General features: G+C 46.3%; 1 protein-coding gene across 2 annotated transcripts in view; it reads left to right on the top strand.

Moving 5' to 3' along the window:
• ap5z1 (adaptor related protein complex 5 subunit zeta 1) overlaps positions 1 to 18,367 on the top strand; it is a 96,237-nt gene that overhangs the window by 48,524 nt on the left and 29,346 nt on the right. For both annotated transcript variants that reach the window (XM_072480952.1, XM_072480953.1), the window contains exons 13-14: positions 3,475 to 3,586; positions 16,214 to 16,311. In XM_072480952.1, the coding sequence (XP_072337053.1) occupies positions 3,475 to 3,586; positions 16,214 to 16,311 (210 nt within the window). The remainder of the gene's footprint in view (positions 1 to 3,474; positions 3,587 to 16,213; positions 16,312 to 18,367) is intronic.

The following is an 18,367-nucleotide window of genomic DNA, read 5'->3' as shown; positions in this document are numbered from 1 at the left end:
TGCAGTGCTTCGCTCCAGAGTCCCCACCCATTTTCAATCCCCAGGTCTTTCTCCCATTTCTTTCTTGTTGCATCCAGTACGGTGTTGGCCCACATGTCGCTACAGTTCACTTTATCTAGGATGCTTACGTCCAGTAATTCTTCCAGTAATGTCTGTCGTGGTGGTTGTGGGTACGTCCTTGTCTCCTTTCGTAGGAAGTTTTTGAGTTGCAGGTACCTTAGCTCGTTCCCCCTGGCTAGCTGGATTTTCTCTGTCAGTTCGTCCATTGTTGCGATCCTGCCGTCCGTGTATAGGTCCCTGACTGTCAGTGTCCTGTCCCCAATTTTTAAAGGTGGCGTCAGTCAGTGCTGGTGTGAACCTATGGTTGTTGCAGATGGAAGCTTTGTCCGACATTTTGGTCAGGCCAAATTACTGCCATAGTTGGTTCCAGGACTGAAGGGTGGCTATCACCACCGGGCTGCTGGAGTGCTTTTTGGATGGGGTTGGGAGTGCCACCATGGCGAGAGCCCGGAGGGAGGTCCCGTTGCAGGAGGCCTCTTCCGTGCGCACCCACTCGGCTTCTGGCTCTTTGATCCATCCCCTTATTAACTCGGCTGCCGCCGCCCAGTGGTAGAATTGTAGGTTTGGGCGGGCTAACCCCCCCCTGTATTTTGTTTTTTGTAGGACCTTCTTTGGGATCCTAGCATTCTCTCTCTCCCCCCCCCCCCCCCCCCAAAATACGAACGCCATGATTAGTTTGTCTAGTGCTTTGAAAAAGGCCTTGGGGATGTAGATCGGGATGGATCTAAGTAGGAAGAGGTACCCATTCATTTTGATCATCTGGACTCTTCCCCTTCTCCTCTCTCTCCCCCCCCCCCCCCCCCCCCCCCCCGGCGAGGGAGAGTGGGAGTGTGTTCCATCTTTGCAGGTCCTTTTTTACTTCCTCTGTCAGACTGGTGAGGTTCCATTTGTGGATCTCTTTCCAGTCATGGGCTATTTAGATCCCCAAGTAGCGGAATTTGTGTTGGGCTTGTTTAAACGGCAGTCCCATTAGTGCTGCCCACCACCCCCCTCCCGGCCTTGTGGGTGTACCGGGAAGATCTCGCTTTTGCTCATGTTGAGTTTGTAGTCCGAGAAGGCGCCAAACTCTTTCAGGAGCGCGATGATTCCGTCCATGCTGCTCTGTGGGCCTGAAATGTAGAGGAGCAGGTCATCTGCATAGAGTGAGATTCTGTGCTCCCTGCCGCCCCTTTGACTCCCCCTCCAGCTTTTTGCTGCTCTGAGAGCAATTGCTAATGGTTCGATCGCTAGAGTGGGCATCCTTGTCTGGTGCCCCTGTGCAGCTGGAAGTATCACCCCCGGACAAACCTGCCCTGCCCGTACCCCCTGGCCGCAGCAAGGCCCCTGCTCACTGAACCCCACACCCTGTATCTCAGACATCCGCACATAACATTACCTGGAGCGGGCGCTGGTCTCCTCTAATGGTGCACGCTCCCACCCTCAGGTCGGTCACTGCGTCCATGATGTTGCTTCCTGCAGTGCTCAAGCACAGTTTTCAGGCATCACGGCCTGATTGGGATGCTAGGCAATAACTGCTACATGTTACATGGCACGCCTACCCATGGGGATCCACTTGGGATGTGTGAAGTGCTCACTTAACTGCGATTGGTAATTCCCAAATAGCAGTAGCGTTCAGCTGCACGGCTGGAGGCCTCTGCGGCCAGTGGGTAGTTTGTGGGGCAGGCGGGCAGTGGCTAGAGTTGTCCCCAAAAGAGGGCCATACTGTGTTGGCAGTCCTGTGGGTGCTGAGACAACCATCCCCCCACCCCCCCGAGCCTTGCCCAGGCCATGTGTGACCACTCCCCCCCCCCCCCCCCCCCCCCCCCCCCCCGCCGATGGCAGCCACCCTGACTGAGGCTGAGGCCTCAGTGGCTCCCGCATCCCCCTCCAAACACGGGGGCAGAAACCCAAGTGCCCCCGGGCTCTTTGCCTGTGAACGAAGATGCTCACCTCCTCGGGCTCCCATAGCAGCCCTTCTGCCAGCTTCACATTTTAAAAAAGGAGTACTAATCAGCACCCACGTGACCACATGCTGGCGAGGCGGTTAGATCACGGAGGCCATTAGACGGGGGGGGGTCGCTCCCGTTAACTGTATGGAGATTGAGCTTAAGTGGCGAATATTGGTTTCTCATCATGCTCGGGCAAGATCTTGATTTCACCAATGGGAATGGGCCGGTTCGATCACAAACAGATCGGCGCCCGGCGCCGCTCTTGATCCTGGCCTCTCCCGTAATCCTTGTCATGCTCTCGCTTAAGTGCAACCAGCCATTAAATTGTGTCCAAAGTGTTTCATTTTATTTTTAGGAGTTGTTTGACTGTTAATTGTTAGCTATTTTCTGTGATGTAATATAGTTTAATCCTGTGTTAATAAAGTTTGTTTTAATATCCCATGTTCCTATTTGTCAGTGGAATCACTCCTGGAGCGAAGTATCCTTTCCTCACAATTCAACAAATTTGGGGTTTATGTACAGTATCCTAACAAAAGTTGTGGGCTGGTCCGGGATCTTGCAGTAGCAAGATGGGTAGATAAGGTGGATAAAGAAAGCAAACAGGATCCTTTTGTTTAATCAGGTGCACAGAATGCAAGGGTGCGGGAGGTTAGCCTAGAACTGTACACTAATTATTAATGGATTAGTTAAGTCAGAGGTGGAGTACTGTGGAAATTTTTGGTCATCACGTTATCGGAAGGTCGTGATCGCACTAATGAGGGTACAGAAGTGATTTGGGAGGATGTTGCCAGAAGTGTTTGCTTTGGAACAGAAGTGGCTGAGGCAAAATTTAATTGATGTGTATAAAATTCTGAGGGTCTGAGGCAGAGTAGATAGAGCAGATTAACTTCCCTGAGTAGAGAGGTTAATTACAAACGTACATAGATTTAAAGTAATTGGGAGAAGAATTCAGGGAGAGGTGAGAAATGTTTTCACCCAGATGGTGGTCGGAGTCTCCAACACGCTGCCTGAAAGGGTGTTCGAGGCAGAGATCATCATTGCACTTTTATTTGGATAGGCATTTGAAGTGCTGTAACTCACTCGGGCTACAGACCAAGATCTGGAAAATGGTATTAGGCTGGATAGCTCTTTTAAGTTGGCACAAATGTGGTTGGCTGCCTTCTGTACCTCATGTTCTATAGTTATGGGTTTGTCTCTAATTATCTCTCCCTCACTGCCATCCAATATAGGCAAGATCCATTGGGAGGAAAGGGAGCAATTTTCGGAGCATTCAACCTGGGCCACTTTGGGTGGGGGAGGGAAAGATCTGAAGGAAGGCTAAAATATCTATCAATAAACAGGGTTTTTGTATGCGGAGAGGATAGAAGAGAGAATGAACATTGCTGCAGTGTGGAACAGATCTATTTCCCATAGTGGAATGAATGAGGAGGTAAGTATGCAATATTTTTATTCCCTGCACTGATCGAGGATTTAATTCCTTTCACAGATTAAACCTGCTTCATGAAGTACTTTTGGACATGGCTCAGCGGCCTAGAGTTGTACAATGTGCTCAGACTGTCCCCATTCTGCTGCAGGTTTTCTTCAATGTTGTCACCCAGGTAACAGATCATCTTTGTAACAGGTTTAATCCATTGCTTGGGTGATGTGTCAATGTCGGCCTGCTTCATTGACTCCCAGTGAGAAAGCAATTTGTAAAGTTCAGCACAAGTGTTAACGGCTATACCTCTTGTACAGTCAAAATAACCATGCGCTTACTACAGAGTAATTACTTTGGATTACCCCAGAATCTGTTGTCAGTCTTTTGCACCATGTTACGAATGCCCTATGGGTCAGTTCGACTCTAAACTACCTGTTAGTCACCAAGGGGCAGCACGGTAGCACAAGTGGCTAGCACCATGGCTTCACAGCACCAGGGTCGATTTCCCGCTGGGTCACTGTGCGGAGTCTGCACGTTCTCCCCGTGTCTGCGTGGGTTTCCTCCGGGTGCTCCGGTTTCCTCCCACAGTTCAAAGACGTGCAGGTTAGGTGGATTGGCCATGCTAAATTGTCCTTAGTGTCCATAAAGGTTAGGAGGGGTTATTAGGTTACGGGGATAGGATGGAAGTGAGGGCTTAAGTGGGTTGGTGCAGACTCGATGGGCCAAATGGCCTCCTTCTGCACTGTATGTTCTATGTTCTAAGTCAGTTAAGATTTCTCACTGATTCAGTCACAGTTCAGAAGTTTGAAAATGAAGAATTTGTTTCCAGTTTATGTTACCCTATAAAAAATGATGGTTATGTTACTGGACTAGTAATTCAGAGGCCTATTCTAATAATCCAGAGAAATACCTGTTCAAATCCCACCATTACAATTTGAAAATTTAAATTCAATTTCTTTTTTAAAAAAGTTTATAAATAACAAAAAACTGCTGTTAGCTAAGTGACCATGAAACGGTCGGACTGTGGTGGAAATCCAGCTGGTTCACAAATGCTATTCATGGGAGGAAACCTGCAGTCCTTTCCTGGTGTGTCCCATATGTGACTCCAACCCCAATGTGCCTTCTTAAGTGGTATTACAGAATAGTGAGAGGCCTAGTTGGAGTGAATGTGGAGTGGATGTTTCCACTTGGAGGAGAAACTAGAACCAGAGGGCACAACCTCAGACTAAAGGGACGATACTTTAAAACAGAGATGAGGAGGAATTTCTTTAGCCAGAGGGTGGTGAATCTGTGGAACTCTGCCGCAGACGGCTGTGGAAGCCAAGTCACTGAGTGTCTTTAAGACAGAGATAGATAGGTTCTTGGTTAATAAGGGGATTGGGGTTATGAGGAGAAGGCAGGAGAGTGGGGATGAGAAACATATCAGCCATGATTGAATGGAGGAGCAGACTTGATGGGCCGAGTGGCCTAATTCTGCTCCTAATTCCTATGGTCTTATTGTGAGCTTTTCTGTTGCATCAGGAAGGCTCTCTGTTACCTTTTTAGGCCAACCAAAGTTGAGCAATAAAGACTGACCTGCAGTGTTGTCTACACCCTGAGGATTCATTAAAAAAATCCTGGGTGCCCTCTATATTGGTACTAAATCATTAACTTACTCATTCTTGCTTCAATTCTACATGTTATTTCTGAAGAGGAGTTATATTGGATTCGAAATGTTAAAGGATGTTCGCTCCACAGATGCTGCAAGAGTTGCTGAGTTTTTCCAGCATTTTCTGTTTTTATTTCAGATTTCCTTTTTTTTTTCACAAACAATTTTATTGAGGTATATTTTGGCATTGTAAACAGTTACAGAATACCGAAATATGCAAACATCAACAGAAAACCAACATTTCAACTCAACCATAATGCACATACCCGCTCCTCTCCCACCTACCCTCCCCGCCTGTTTATCCCTCCTACTCTACCCTAATCCTCCCCGCCCCCCCCCCCCTCTGCTGACGCTCACTTTCCCACGAAGAAGTCGATGAATGGTTGCCACCTTCGGGCGAACCCCAATACAGATCCCCTCAAGGCGAACTTGATTTTTTCCATACCCAGAAAACTTGACATGTTCGAAAGCCATAGTTCAGTCTTCGGGGGTTTTGAGTCCCTCCATGCCAGCAGTATTCGCCACCGGGCTATTAGGGAAGCAAAGGCCAGAACATCGGCCTCATTCTCCCCCTGGACTCCCGGGTCCTCCGAAACTCCGAAAATTGCCATCTCTGGACTCATCACCACCCTTGTTCTCAGCACCCAGGACATGACATCTGCAAATCCCTCCCAGTACCCCCTAAGCTTAGGGCATGCCCAAAACATGTGGACGTGGTTCGCTGGTCCTCCATCTAGCGCACTTGTCCGCTACCCCAAAGAATTTGCTCATCCGAGCCACCGTCATGTGAGCCCAGTGAACAACCTTAAACTGAATCAGGTCGAGCCTGGCACACGTTGCGGTTGAGTTTCAGATTTCCTTTTTATCAACATATCTTCTATTGTTGTTGCTTATTAAAAGTTACCTTTATAAAATAAATCAGAATGATATGGTTATAATACTTGATGCAAGAATCCACACTCCCTGACAAAGAGGAATGAGACTAGGAGTTTTAGATTATGTCACTGGATCTTAGCAGGAGCAAAATTTCATTTTCCATACAATATATTTCCCAGGTGGCAAAGATGTGAAAGAATAGACTCTATATTCAGCTTCACTTTGCATTAAGGCTCTAGGGCTTAAGATGTAGGCAGGGTGACAGCTGGCCTCCTTTCTTTTGGATTTTAAGGTTATAAACAAAGCATTGCCCCTCCGCGGCTTATTTTACACTGAGGCTGTGACGATAACCTGTTCTCAGCATTTGTATTCCTTTACTCATGTTCGATAAGACCTCCTCCTTACCTGCCAGGGTGGAGAAGCTGACCTCCACCCCAACAGAGAACCCGCCTGCAGGCGATCAACGAGGCGAAGGCTAAAACATCCACCCCGCTCCTGTCTGCAACTCTGGCAAGCCTGACCCCGAATAGCGTCCACATGCAAGATCGCCGACAGGGTGCTGAAGAACGACTTCCAAAATTTCTCCAATCTCTGGCAGGACCCGAACACGTGTACTTAATAGACTGAGCCCCTCTCACGTAGCTCACAAATATCCTCCACCCCCTCAAACAGCCGGCTCATCCTCGACTTCGTCAGGTGCGCTCTGTTTACTACCTGTAGCTGCATAAATCCCAGCCTCGCACATGAGATTGAGGCATTTACCCTCCGCAGCACCTCACACCACAACCTATCTTCCAGCGCCATTCTCAGCTCCTCCACCCACTTAGCCTTCACCCTCTCCAGAGACGCCTTATCCTCCTCCAAAATCCTCCCATAGATCACCGGGATGCCTCCACCCCCCTCCATCCCCATCACCCACAACACCTCCTCCAGCAACGAGGAGGGAGGTGCCACTGGAAAGGTCAAAAATAACTTTTTCTCAACGTCCTGCACGTACCTGAAACCCTCTCCACGTGGGACCTCAAACATCTCCCCCAACTCCTCCAAACCTGCAAACCGCCCTTCTAAAAGTAAGTCCTTCATTTCCAAGACCCCTCGCTCCTCCCATCCCGTATACCTCGCATCCATCCTCTGTGGCTCAAACCTGTGATTCCCTTCGACCCTGCCCCCAATCTAAAGTGCTGTCGAAACTGCCTCCATATTTCCAGCGTGGCCATCACCACAGGACTTCCCGAGAACTTGGTTGTCAGTGCCTGCAACCCTGACCCCTTTCAAGAGCCTGCCTCCATCCTCACCCACCAAGCCTCCGTCTCCCTGCTCCAATCTCGCACAGTCTCAACATTCGCCGCCCAATAATATTATAACAAGTTCAGAAGTGGCAGGCCTGTCGCCTTCTCTAAAGTGCTGACCTCCTAATCCTTGCCAGCTTAGCTGCCCACACAAACGACGAAACCAACCTATCCACCCCCATAAAAAATAATTTCAGCAAAAAAGATCGGCAAGCACTGAAATAAGAATAAAAGCTGCGGCAAAATGTTAATCTTAACTGCCTGCACCCAACCTGCCAACTGTCCCACCTCGATAGATCCGCCATGACCCTGTCCACCAGACTTGTAAAGTTCAATTTACAGAGCCAGGCCCAATCCAAGCCACCTGCAACCCAAACACCTAAAGTGGGGTGTTGCCACCCAAGGTGGCAACGCACCTGAACTCCCACTCCCGGAGACGTTACCACAAAGCATTCACTTTTTCTCAAAAGCCCCAAATCTCCTAAGCAGTCCCATTATACCCCCCACTGAAGTGCCCGGGTTAGAGATATACAGTAACAATTCATCAGCTTACCCGAAGAGCCCCCCCCCCCGCCCCCCCCCCCCCGCAAAGTAGCTATTCCCCTCCATTTATTCGAGCACCTCAGTGCTATGGCCAAGGACTCTATAATCAGCGCAAACAGAAGGGAGGACATAGTGCACTCCTGTCTCGTTCCCCTATGCAACGGAAAGTACCTTGAATTCATCTAATTTTCGTGCACACCGCCATCGGATACTTATACAGCAATTTCACCCATGTCACAAGCTTGGGCTGAATCCCAATCCTTTCCAACATTGCAAACAAATATCTCCACTCCACACAATCAATTGTCTTCTCCGCAACCAGTGCCACCGCCATCCCCAATTCCGTCCCTTCTGCCGGAGAAAGCACCACATTAAACAGACGCTGCACATTTGACGACAACTGTCTGTCCTTTACGAACCCCATCTGATCCTCCCCAATCACCTTCGGGAGGCACTCCGCCAACCTAAACACCCACACTCCACAGTGTCCTTGGCCTTCTTAAGCAGGCATGGAGATTTTAATCTACATATAGACTGGAACAGATGGGCCAAGGTAGTCTAAGTGAGGATTTCAGAGAATGTTTTTGGGTTAGTTTCTTAGAACAGCATGTTCTGGAGCCAACCAGAGAGTAGGCTCTACTAGACCTGGCATTGTGCAATGAGATGGAAGTAATTAATTCTCTCATAGTGAAGGCGCCTCTAGGTAGCAATGACCAATAATATGAGTGAATTTTGCATTGAGTTTGAGGAAGAGAGGAGTGGGTCTGAGACTATGAAGTGCCCGAGTTAGAGATATCTAACATCATGCCATCTCCAGCTCCTCCAAGACCGAGTTAGGGAACTGGAGCTGGAGTTGGAAGAACTTCGGATCATTCGGGAGGCAGAAGGGGTCATAGATAGCAGCTTCAGGGAATTAGTTACACCAAAGATTGGAGATAGGTGGGTAACTGTAAGAGGGACTGGGAAAAAACAGTCAGTGCAGGGATCCCCTGCGGTCGTACCCCTGAGAAACAAGTATACCGCTTTGGATACTTGTGGGGGGGACGACTTACCAGGGGTAAGCCATGGGGTACGGGCCTCTGGCACGGAGTCTGTCCCTGTTGCTCAGAAGGGAAGGGGGGAGAGGAGCAGAGCATTAGTAATTGGGGACTCTATAGTCAGGGGCACAGATAGGAGATTTTGTGGGAGCGTGAGAGACTCACGTTTGGTATGTTGCCTCCCAGGTGCAAGGGTACGTGATGTCTCGGATCGTGTTTTCCGGGTCCTTAGGGGGGAGGGGGAGCAGCCCCAAGTCGTGGTCCACATTGGCACCAACGACATAGGTAGGAAAGGGGACAAGGATGTCAGGCAGGCTTTCAGGGAGCTAGGATGGAAGCTCAGAACTAGAACAAACAGAGTTGTTATCTCTGGGTTGTTGCCCGTGCCACGTGATAGTGAGATGAGGAATAAGGAGAGAGAGCATTTAAACACGTGGCTACAGGGATGGTGCAGGCGGGAGGGATTCAGATTTTTGGATAACTGGGGCTCTTTCTGGGGAAGGTGGGACCTCTACAGACAGGATGGTCTACATCTGATCCTGAGGGGCACAAATATCCTGGGGGGGAGATTTGTTAGTGCTCTTTGGGGGGGTTTAAACTAATGCAGCAGGGGCATGGGAACCTGGATTGTAGTTTTAGGGTAAGGGAGAATGAGAGTATAGAGGTCAGGAGCACAGATTTGACATCGCAGGAGGGGGCCAGTGTTCAGGTAGGTGGTTTGAAGTGTGTCTACTTCAATGCCAGGAGTATACGAAACAAGGTAGGGGAACTGGCAGCGTGGGTTGGTACCTGGGACTTCGATGTTGTGGCCATTTCGGAGACATGGATAGAGCAGGGACAGGAATGGATGTTGCAGGTTCCGGGGTTTAGGTGTTTTAGTAAGCTCAGAGAAGGAGGCAAAAGAGGGGGAGGTGTGGCGCTGCTAGTCAAGAGCAGTATTACGGTGGCGGAGAGGATGCTAGATGGGGACTCTTCTGCCGAGGTAGTATGGGCTGAAGTTAGAAACAGGAAAGGAGAGGTCACCCTGTTGGGAGTTTTTTATAGGCCTCCTAATAGTTCTAGGGATGTAGAGGAAAGGATGACGAAGATGATTCTGGATATGAGCGAAAGTAACAGGGTAGTTATTATGGGAGATTTTAACTTTCCAAATATTGACTGGAAAAGATATAGTTCGAGTACAATAGATGGGTCGTTTTTTGTACAGTGTGTGCAGGAGGGTTTCCTGAAACAATATGTTGACAGGCCAACAAGAGGCGAGGCCATGTTGGATTTGGTTTTGGGTAATGAACCAGGCCAGGTGTTGGATTTGGAGGTAGGAGAGCACTTTGGGGACAGTGACCACAATTCGGTGACGTTTACGTTAATGATGGAAAGGGATAAGTATACACCGCAGGGCAAGAGTTATAGCTGGGGGAAGGGCAATTATGATGCCATTAGACGTGACTTGGGGGGGATAAGGTGGAGAAGTAGGCTGCAAGTGTTGGGCACACTGGATAAGTGGGGCTTGTTCAAGGATCAGCTACTGCGTGTTCTTGATAAGTATGTACCGGTCAGACAGGGAGGAAGGCGTCGAGCGAGGGAACCGTGGTTTACCAAGGAAGTGGAATCTCTTGTTAAGAGGAAGAAGGAGGCCTATGTGAAGATGAAGTGTGAAGTTTCGGTTGGGGCGATGGATAGTTACAAGGTAGCGAGGAAGGATCTAAAGAGAGAGCTAAGACGAGCAAGGAGGGGACATGAGAAGTATTTGGCAGGAAGGATCAAGGAAAACCCAAAAGCTTTCTATAGGTATGTCAGGAATAAGCGAATGACTAGGGAAAGAGTAGGACCAGTCAAGGACAGGGATGGGAAATTGTGTGTGGAGTCTGAAGAGATAGGCGAGATACTAAATGAATATTTTTCGTCAGTATTCACTCAGGAAAAAGATAATGTTGTGGAGGAGAATGCTGAGCCCCAGGCTAATAGAATAGATGGCATTGAGGTACGTAGGGAAGAGGTGTTGGTAATTCTGGAAAGGCTGAAAATAGATAAGTCCCCGAGACCTGATGGGATTTATCCTAGGATTCTCTGGGAGGCCAGGGAAGAGATTGCTGGACCTTTGGCTTTGATTTTTATGTCATCATTGGCTACAGGAATAGTGCCAGAGGACTGGAGGACAGCAAATGTGGTCCCTTTGTTCAAAAAGGGGAGCAGAGACAACCCCGGCAACGATAGGCCGGTGAGCCTCACGTCTGTAGTGGGTAAAGTCTTGGAGGGGATTATAAGAGACAAGATTTATAATCATCTAGATAGGAATAATATGATCAGGGATAGTCAGCATGGCTTTGTGAAGGGTAGGTCATGCCTCACAAACCTTATTGAGTTCTTTGAGAAGGTGACTGAACAGGTAGACGAGGGTAGAGCAGTTGATGTGGTGTATATGGATTTCAGCAAAGCGTTTGATAAGGTTCCACACGGTAGGCTATTGCAAAAAATACGGAGGCTGGGGATTGAGGGTGATTTAGAGATGTGGATCAGAAATTGGCTAGCTGAAAGAAGACAGAGGGTGGTGGTTGATGGGAAATGTTCAGAATGGAGTACAGTCACAAGTGGAGTACCACAAGGATCTGTTCTGGGGCCGTTGCTGTTTGTCATTTTTATCAATGACCTAGAGGAAGGCGCAGAAGGGTGGGTGAGTAAATTTGCAGACGATACTAAAGTCGGTGGTGTTGTCGATAGTGTGGAAGGATGTAGCAGATTACAGAGGGATATAGATAAGCTGCAGAGCTGGGCCGAGAGGTGGCAAATGGAGTTTAATGTAGAGAAGTGTGAGGTGATTCACTTTGGAAGGAATAACAGGAATGCGGAATATTTGGCTAATGGTAAAGTTCTTGAAAGTGTGGATGAGCAGAGGGATCTAGGTGTCCATGTACATAGATCCCTGAAAGTTGCCACCCAGGTTGATAGGGTTGTGAAGAAGGCCTATGGAGTGTTGGCCTTTATTGGTAGAGGGATTGAGTTCCGGAGTCGGGAGGTCATGTTGCAGCTGTACAGAACTCTGGTACGGCCGCATTTGGAGTATTGCGTACAGTTCTGGTCACCGCATTATAGGAAGGACGTGGAGGCTTTGGAGCGGGTGCAGAGGAGATTTACCAGGATGTTGCCTGGTATGGAGGGAAAATCTTATGAGGAAAGGCTGATGGACTTGAGGTTGTTTTCGTTGGAGAGAAGAAGGTTAAGAGGAGACTTAATAGAGGCATACAAAATGATCAGGGGGTTGGATAGGGTGGACAGTGAGAGCCTTCTCCCGCGGATGGATATGGCTGGCACGAGGGGACATAACTTTAAACTGAGGGGTAATAGATATAGGACAGAGGTCAGAGGTAGGTTCTTTACGCAAAGAGTAGTGAGGCCGTGGAATGCCCTACCTGCTACAGTGGTGAACTCGCCAACATTGAGGGCATTTAAAAGTTTATTGGATAAACATATGGATGATAATGGCATAGTGTAGGTTGGATGGCTTTTGTTTCGGTGCAACATCGTGGGCCGAAGGGCCAGTACTGCGCTGTATTGTTCTATGTTCTATGTTCTATGTTTTTGAACTTAAATATGAAGACTTGAAAGCAGAGCTGGCTAAAGTGAATTTGCTAATTAGGTTAAGGGATGGGCCAATAGAGATGCAGTAGCAAACATTTAAGGGATATTTCAGAATTCACAGAATAAATACATTCCGACGCGTACGAAAAAGTCTAACCAACGGACCCACGATCCACGGTTAATTGGAAAGGTTAAAGACGATATCAAACTTCAAGAAAAAGCATATAATTGTTGGAAGACGGGTGTCAGGTCAGAAGATTGGACAAAATGCAAGGAACAGCAAAGGATGACTAAAAATTAGCGTGTGAGAGAAAGCTAGCAAGAAACATAAAAACAGATAGCAAGAGTTCTTATTAAAAAAAAATTTTAAGTGCCAAAGTGAGCATTGGTCCTATAGAACGTGAGTCTGGAGAATTGATAATGGAAAATAAGGAGAAGACATGAATTGAAAAGTTATTTTGCATCAGCCTCCACTATAGAGGATGCAAGTAACACCTCAGAAGCAGCAATGAACCAGGATATGGAAGGGAGGGGATAACTCAGGAAAATTACAGTCATGAAAGAAGTGGTATAGAGTAAATTGTTGAACGCACAGGCTGGCAAGAGCTCTGGTCCTGATGGACTTCATCCTAGGGTCTTAAAAGAAGTTGCTAGTGAGATAGCTGATGCATTGTTTTAATTTCCCAAAACACCTTGGATTCGGGGAGGGTCCGATTAGACTGAGAGACAGTCTCCATTCTTCAAAAAGGGAGCGTGACAGAAAGCGAGAAATTGCAGGCCAGTTAGCTTAACATCTGTCGTGGAGAAAATGTTAGCTATTATTAAAGAAGTTATAGCAGGGCACTTGGATAAGTTCAAAGTGATCAGGCAGAGTCAACATGGTTTTATGAAAGGAAAATCATCTTTAACCAACTTATTGGAGTTCCGAGAGGAGGTAACATGTGCTTTAGATTATCATAGATTATCATAGAATTTACAGTGCAGAAGGAGGCCATTCGGCCCATTGAGTCTGCACCAGCTCTTGGAAAGAACACCCTACCCAAGGTCAACAACTCCACCCCATAACCCAGTAACCCCACCCAACACTATGGGCAATTTTGGACACTAAGGGCAATTTATCATGGCCAATCCACCTAACCTGCACATCTTTGGACTGTGGGAGGAAACCGGAGCACCCGGAGGAAACCCACGCGCACACGGGGAGGATGTGTCGACTCCGCACAGACAGTGACCCAAGCCGGAATCGAACCTGGGACCCTGGAGCTGTGAAGTAATTGTGCTATCCACAATGCTACCGTGCTGCCCGTGCACTAGATAAAGGTGAAGTGGTGGATGTACTGTATTGAAATTTCCAGAAGGCATTTGATTGAGTGCCACATCAAAAGCTATTGTAGAATAGAAAAGCTCATGGTATTGTGGGTAACATACTGGCATGGATGAAAGATTGGCTGGCTAATAGGAAGCAGAGTTGGCATAGATGTTTTTTTTTATCAGGTTGGCAAGATGTAACGAGTGATGTGCCACAGGGATCAATGCTGGGACCTCAACTGTCTCCAATTTATATATAAATGACATGAAGGAAGGGATTGAAGTGATTGTTGCCAAATTTGCTGATGATAGAAAGATGGTTTTGAAAATAAGTTGTGAAGCGGCCCTAAGGAGGATACAAAAGGATGTGGCTAGGTGAGTGGGTAAAGATCTGGCAAATGGAGTATAATGTTGGAAAATGTGAAATTGTCAATTTTGGCAAGAAGAATAAAAAAGAAGCATATTCTCTAAATGGTGAGAAATTGCAGAGCTCTGAGGTGCAGAGGAATCTGGGTGTCCTTGTGTGTGAATCACAAAAGACTAGCACGCAGGTACAGCAAGTAATTAGGAAAGCTAATAGAATGTTATCACTTATTACAAGGGGAATTTAATATAAAAGTAAGGAGGTTATGTTTCAGTTGTACAGGACACTAATGAGACCACATCTGGAGTACTGGGTACAGTGTTGGTCTCCTAATTTAAGGAAAGATGTAAACGCATTGGAAGTAGTTCAGAGGAGGTTTACCAGCCTAATACCTGGAATGGGTGGGTTGTCTTATGAGGAAAGATTAGACAGGCTAGGCTTGTATCTGCTGGAGTTTAGAAGAGTAAGAGGCGACTTGATTGAAACATAAGATCCTGAGGGGTCTTGACAAGGTGGATGTGGAGAGGATGTTTCCTCTTGTGAGAGAATCTAGAACTAGGGATCACTGTTTAAAAATAAGGGATTCACCCATTTAAAACAGAGCTGAGACTAAATGTTTTTCACTCAAGACGGTTGTGAGTCTTTGGAATTCTCTTCCTGAAAAGGTGGGGGAAGCAGAGTCTTTGAATATTTTTATGGCAGAAATGGCTAGATTCTTAATAAGCAAGGGGATGAAAGGTTATCGGAGTTGGGTGGGGGGGAGAGGCGCAGATTTAAGGTTAATACTATCAGATCAGTCATGATCTTATTAAATGGCGGAAAAGTCTCGAGGGGCTGCATAGCCTACGCCTGATCCTTGCCCGCATGTTCGTAGAAGCCCACCAAGAATTGTCACTGAGACCTGCCAATATCAAGTAGAACTTGCATCCCATTCTTTAAATTTCCTTCAACTGTTCCAGATATCCCAATTTCTTTCAGCAAATCATTTCTGATACTGTTTCCTGGCTGCAATGGGTTAAAGTGCCTGGTGTTTTATACTGGAAAATTAGCAGGACTTTATTTTTGGTATCAGTTTGCACTCCCAACTGCTGCTTGTGCTTGGTGGACACGGCTGTCAATCATCTGTCATCACTCAGAGGCTGCACATGCGGGAGTGTCCCGGCAGAGCCACTTAATGGTCGGTGAGCGGGTGGTGTTCAGATTCTGAGGGTGCAGCGTAGAGTGAGAGGGTTATTTCTGAGGGGTTCGCAGACAGTAAATAGAATGTGAAGGGTGAGGATTCAAGAGAGGAAGTGAAGAGATGCGGATGCCTTGCGAAAGGAAGGTGAAGTGCTGACGGATATCTCTGACATGGTTCATATAAGGGAGAAGCTCAAAACCGGATCATTTGAACAATTAGGAGAAAATTGTCGGGATACTGGGGCATACTTGAACGTTTAAAAAAATAAATTTAGAGCACCTAAATCATTTTTTCCAATTAAAAGGCAATTTAGCATGTCAAGTCCACCTACCCTGCACGTCTTGGAGTTGTGGGACGAAACCCACGCAAACACTGGGTGAATGTGCAAACTCCACACGGACAGTGACCTAGAGTCAGGATCGAACCTGGGACCACGGCACCGTGAGGCAGCAATTCTAACCACTGCGCCACCGTGCTGTCCCCTTCTTGAACGTTTAATAAAAACCTGGGGCTGTCCTAGGAAAACTAGGATGTCTGGTCACCCAAGCATAACCTGGAGGACAGCTGCATTAACCACATGGCACCAACGATAGTTTTATAATGCCCCTCTCATCTTGTCATTCATTTGCTGTTAACATTACCTATTGACTGCTTCTGATACCAGGGAGGTGACTTTCTAATCCCAATAAAGCAATGTTAATAGCATGCATTCATGAGCAAAGCAGATCTCTCCGTCTTTTGCAGGTTCAACTACAATTCTCTAGTAAACTGATTGCTGAACATGGTAAACTTCACACTGAATTTTTACCACTCATGAACCTCTTATTTATTAATGTTATCTTCTGTTCCAGGGGATGCTTGTTTAAAGTCAATTGTAATTCAAAGCCAGAACCGGTTTGCATGTTTTCCATTGGAGTGTTGCCTGTTTGCTCTGTTCCGATTGACAAATGGCTGGTTTTGGACTCTTGCAAACCTTCCCTTTGGTTTCAGTTTGCAGATGGTCCACTGATCAACCAGCTGATTCTGGTTATCCTGGAGCGTAGCAGTCTCCTGTACGACATCCCTGACTTCAAGACTGAGGTTCAACGGTGAGTAAAAGTAACCTTTGTTTGCCTGGATAGACTACATACTGGATGGAATAATATGCTCTCATTTAGAGTGAATCATCTTACACAAACCGAATTTTAAGAGCTGTAAAACTGAAAACCAGTTGAATGTAAGGGTGCGATAAGAACAACCATAAAATATAATAAGGACTAGTCAGCACAGATGACTAAGGCCAGGCCATGTGAATTCAGGGGACAAGTAACATAATGGTTACCGTCTGGCTACAAAAGAGAAAACAGAGGGTAGGTATTTGAGGTAGTTACTAAGTCTGGTGATAGGTAAGAAGTGTTGCTTCGTAAGGAGTTATGTTGGGCCCACTGGAATCAGGAGAACAATTTCAAAATTTGCAAGCAGTGCCAATTTGGAAGTGTACCATTAATATAGGAGAGGAGTGTGATTAAAATACAGGAAGAAATTAATAAACTGGAAGATTGACTGTGTAATAGCCGAATAAGTTACAAAAGTAATTGTGAAGTGGGTAAACCTTTGAAGGAAAAAAATGGAGATTAAATAGTCCTTGGAAGTTAAGTGTATAAATAGCGTGGAGGAACCTGAAAATACGAAATTACAAGTCACTAAAAGTTCATTTCTAAGAGAATAGAATTGAAAAGCAAAAAAATTATGCTAAATTTGTACAGAACCTTGATTAGACCACACTTGGGAGTACTCCGCACAGTACTGGTTTATTATAAAAAGGATGTAGAGGGTCTAGATCAAAAGGTGCAAAATGATTACTGGTATGACGATTGGAAGATGTTAGGAAAATTGGATTATAAATATTGGGACAAGTTAAGAGTTAAAAGCCTGGGGGTATAGTGTATGGCTGCAGTGATCATGGTTTTAAAAAGGATTTTGTTTTGCTTCTAGGGAACAGCAGGTAAAATTAAGAAAGAAATGTGTTTTTTCAGTCTGGGCTGATTCATCGTGGCTTGACTGGGGAGGTCCCTAGGGAGTTGATGTGATTTTGCAGCCTGCAAAGATCATTTGTTTGTTTTTTTAGTTTGGGAGGTCATTACTGGGTGGAGCCACGAAATACAGCGAGACATTTTGGAGAAAGCTGTGGAGAGAGACAGGGTTTTGGAGAAAGGGCTTTTGGAAGTCTGATCTGACAATCCAAATGTTTTTTGGACCACAGATGAATTATAGATTTTTAGAATTTACAGTGAAGAAGGAGGCCATTCGGCGCATCGAGTCTGCACCAGCTCTTGGAAAGAGCACCCTACCCAAGGTCAACACCTCCACCCTATCCCATAACCCAGTAACCCCACCCAACACTAAGGGCAATTTTGGACACTGAGGGCAATTTATCATGGCCAATCCACATAACCTGAACACCTTTGGACTGTGGGAGGAAATCGGAGCAGTTTTATTTCTCAGTAGGATGGGGGGAAAAGAGTAATAATATTTTAAAAGCAGAGCGTTCTTTCTGAAGACAAGGAAGAGGCTGAAACAACTGAGTTGAAGCAGCTATTTGAAGATATTCAGTCAAAGTCTGAGGGGTTCTAACAAGAACCAGGATCTGTTTTGTACTGCACTTTTAAACTGGATTAAGAGCTGTATGTTTATTTTTTTGTTATTTATTGGGAAATTGTATAGTTGTGTTAGGGGGTAATTAGAAGCTGTTCTTTTTCAGGTGTGAAGTTAAAAGTTTCATATTGTATTTATAATGAAGGTTTTGTTTTAAAAATACCAAAACCCAATTTTTCATGCAATCACTCCTAGAGTGAATCATTCTTTCTGCACGGTTTTAAAATAAACTAAAATATTGGGGTTTCGCTCTAGTATCTGAGCCACTGTTGGGGTCTGGTGTGGGACCATAATAAAATTGGGGCTCGTCCGGGATCATGTCCAGGATCGGGGATCCGTGATCATTATTTTTAAGTATAGTTCCTTGTTTGGCTTGGGGTTATTGAACTTAAAGACAGTGAGCGTGTGTGGAACAATTGCATTCTTTCAGGTTTTGGGATTTAAATAGGGAGTGACTGGAGAAGGCTCTTTCTGTTGCAAAATTTTCCTGGGTATGGAAGCGATTACTCA

The sequence above is a fragment of the Scyliorhinus torazame genome, chromosome 17 (assembly GCF_047496885.1).
Source record: "Scyliorhinus torazame isolate Kashiwa2021f chromosome 17, sScyTor2.1, whole genome shotgun sequence".
NCBI classification, from domain to species: Eukaryota; Metazoa; Chordata; class Chondrichthyes; order Carcharhiniformes; family Scyliorhinidae; genus Scyliorhinus; species Scyliorhinus torazame.
The sequence above is the reverse complement of the archived record's forward strand: the minus strand, read 5'-3'. Positions and strand labels throughout refer to the sequence as shown.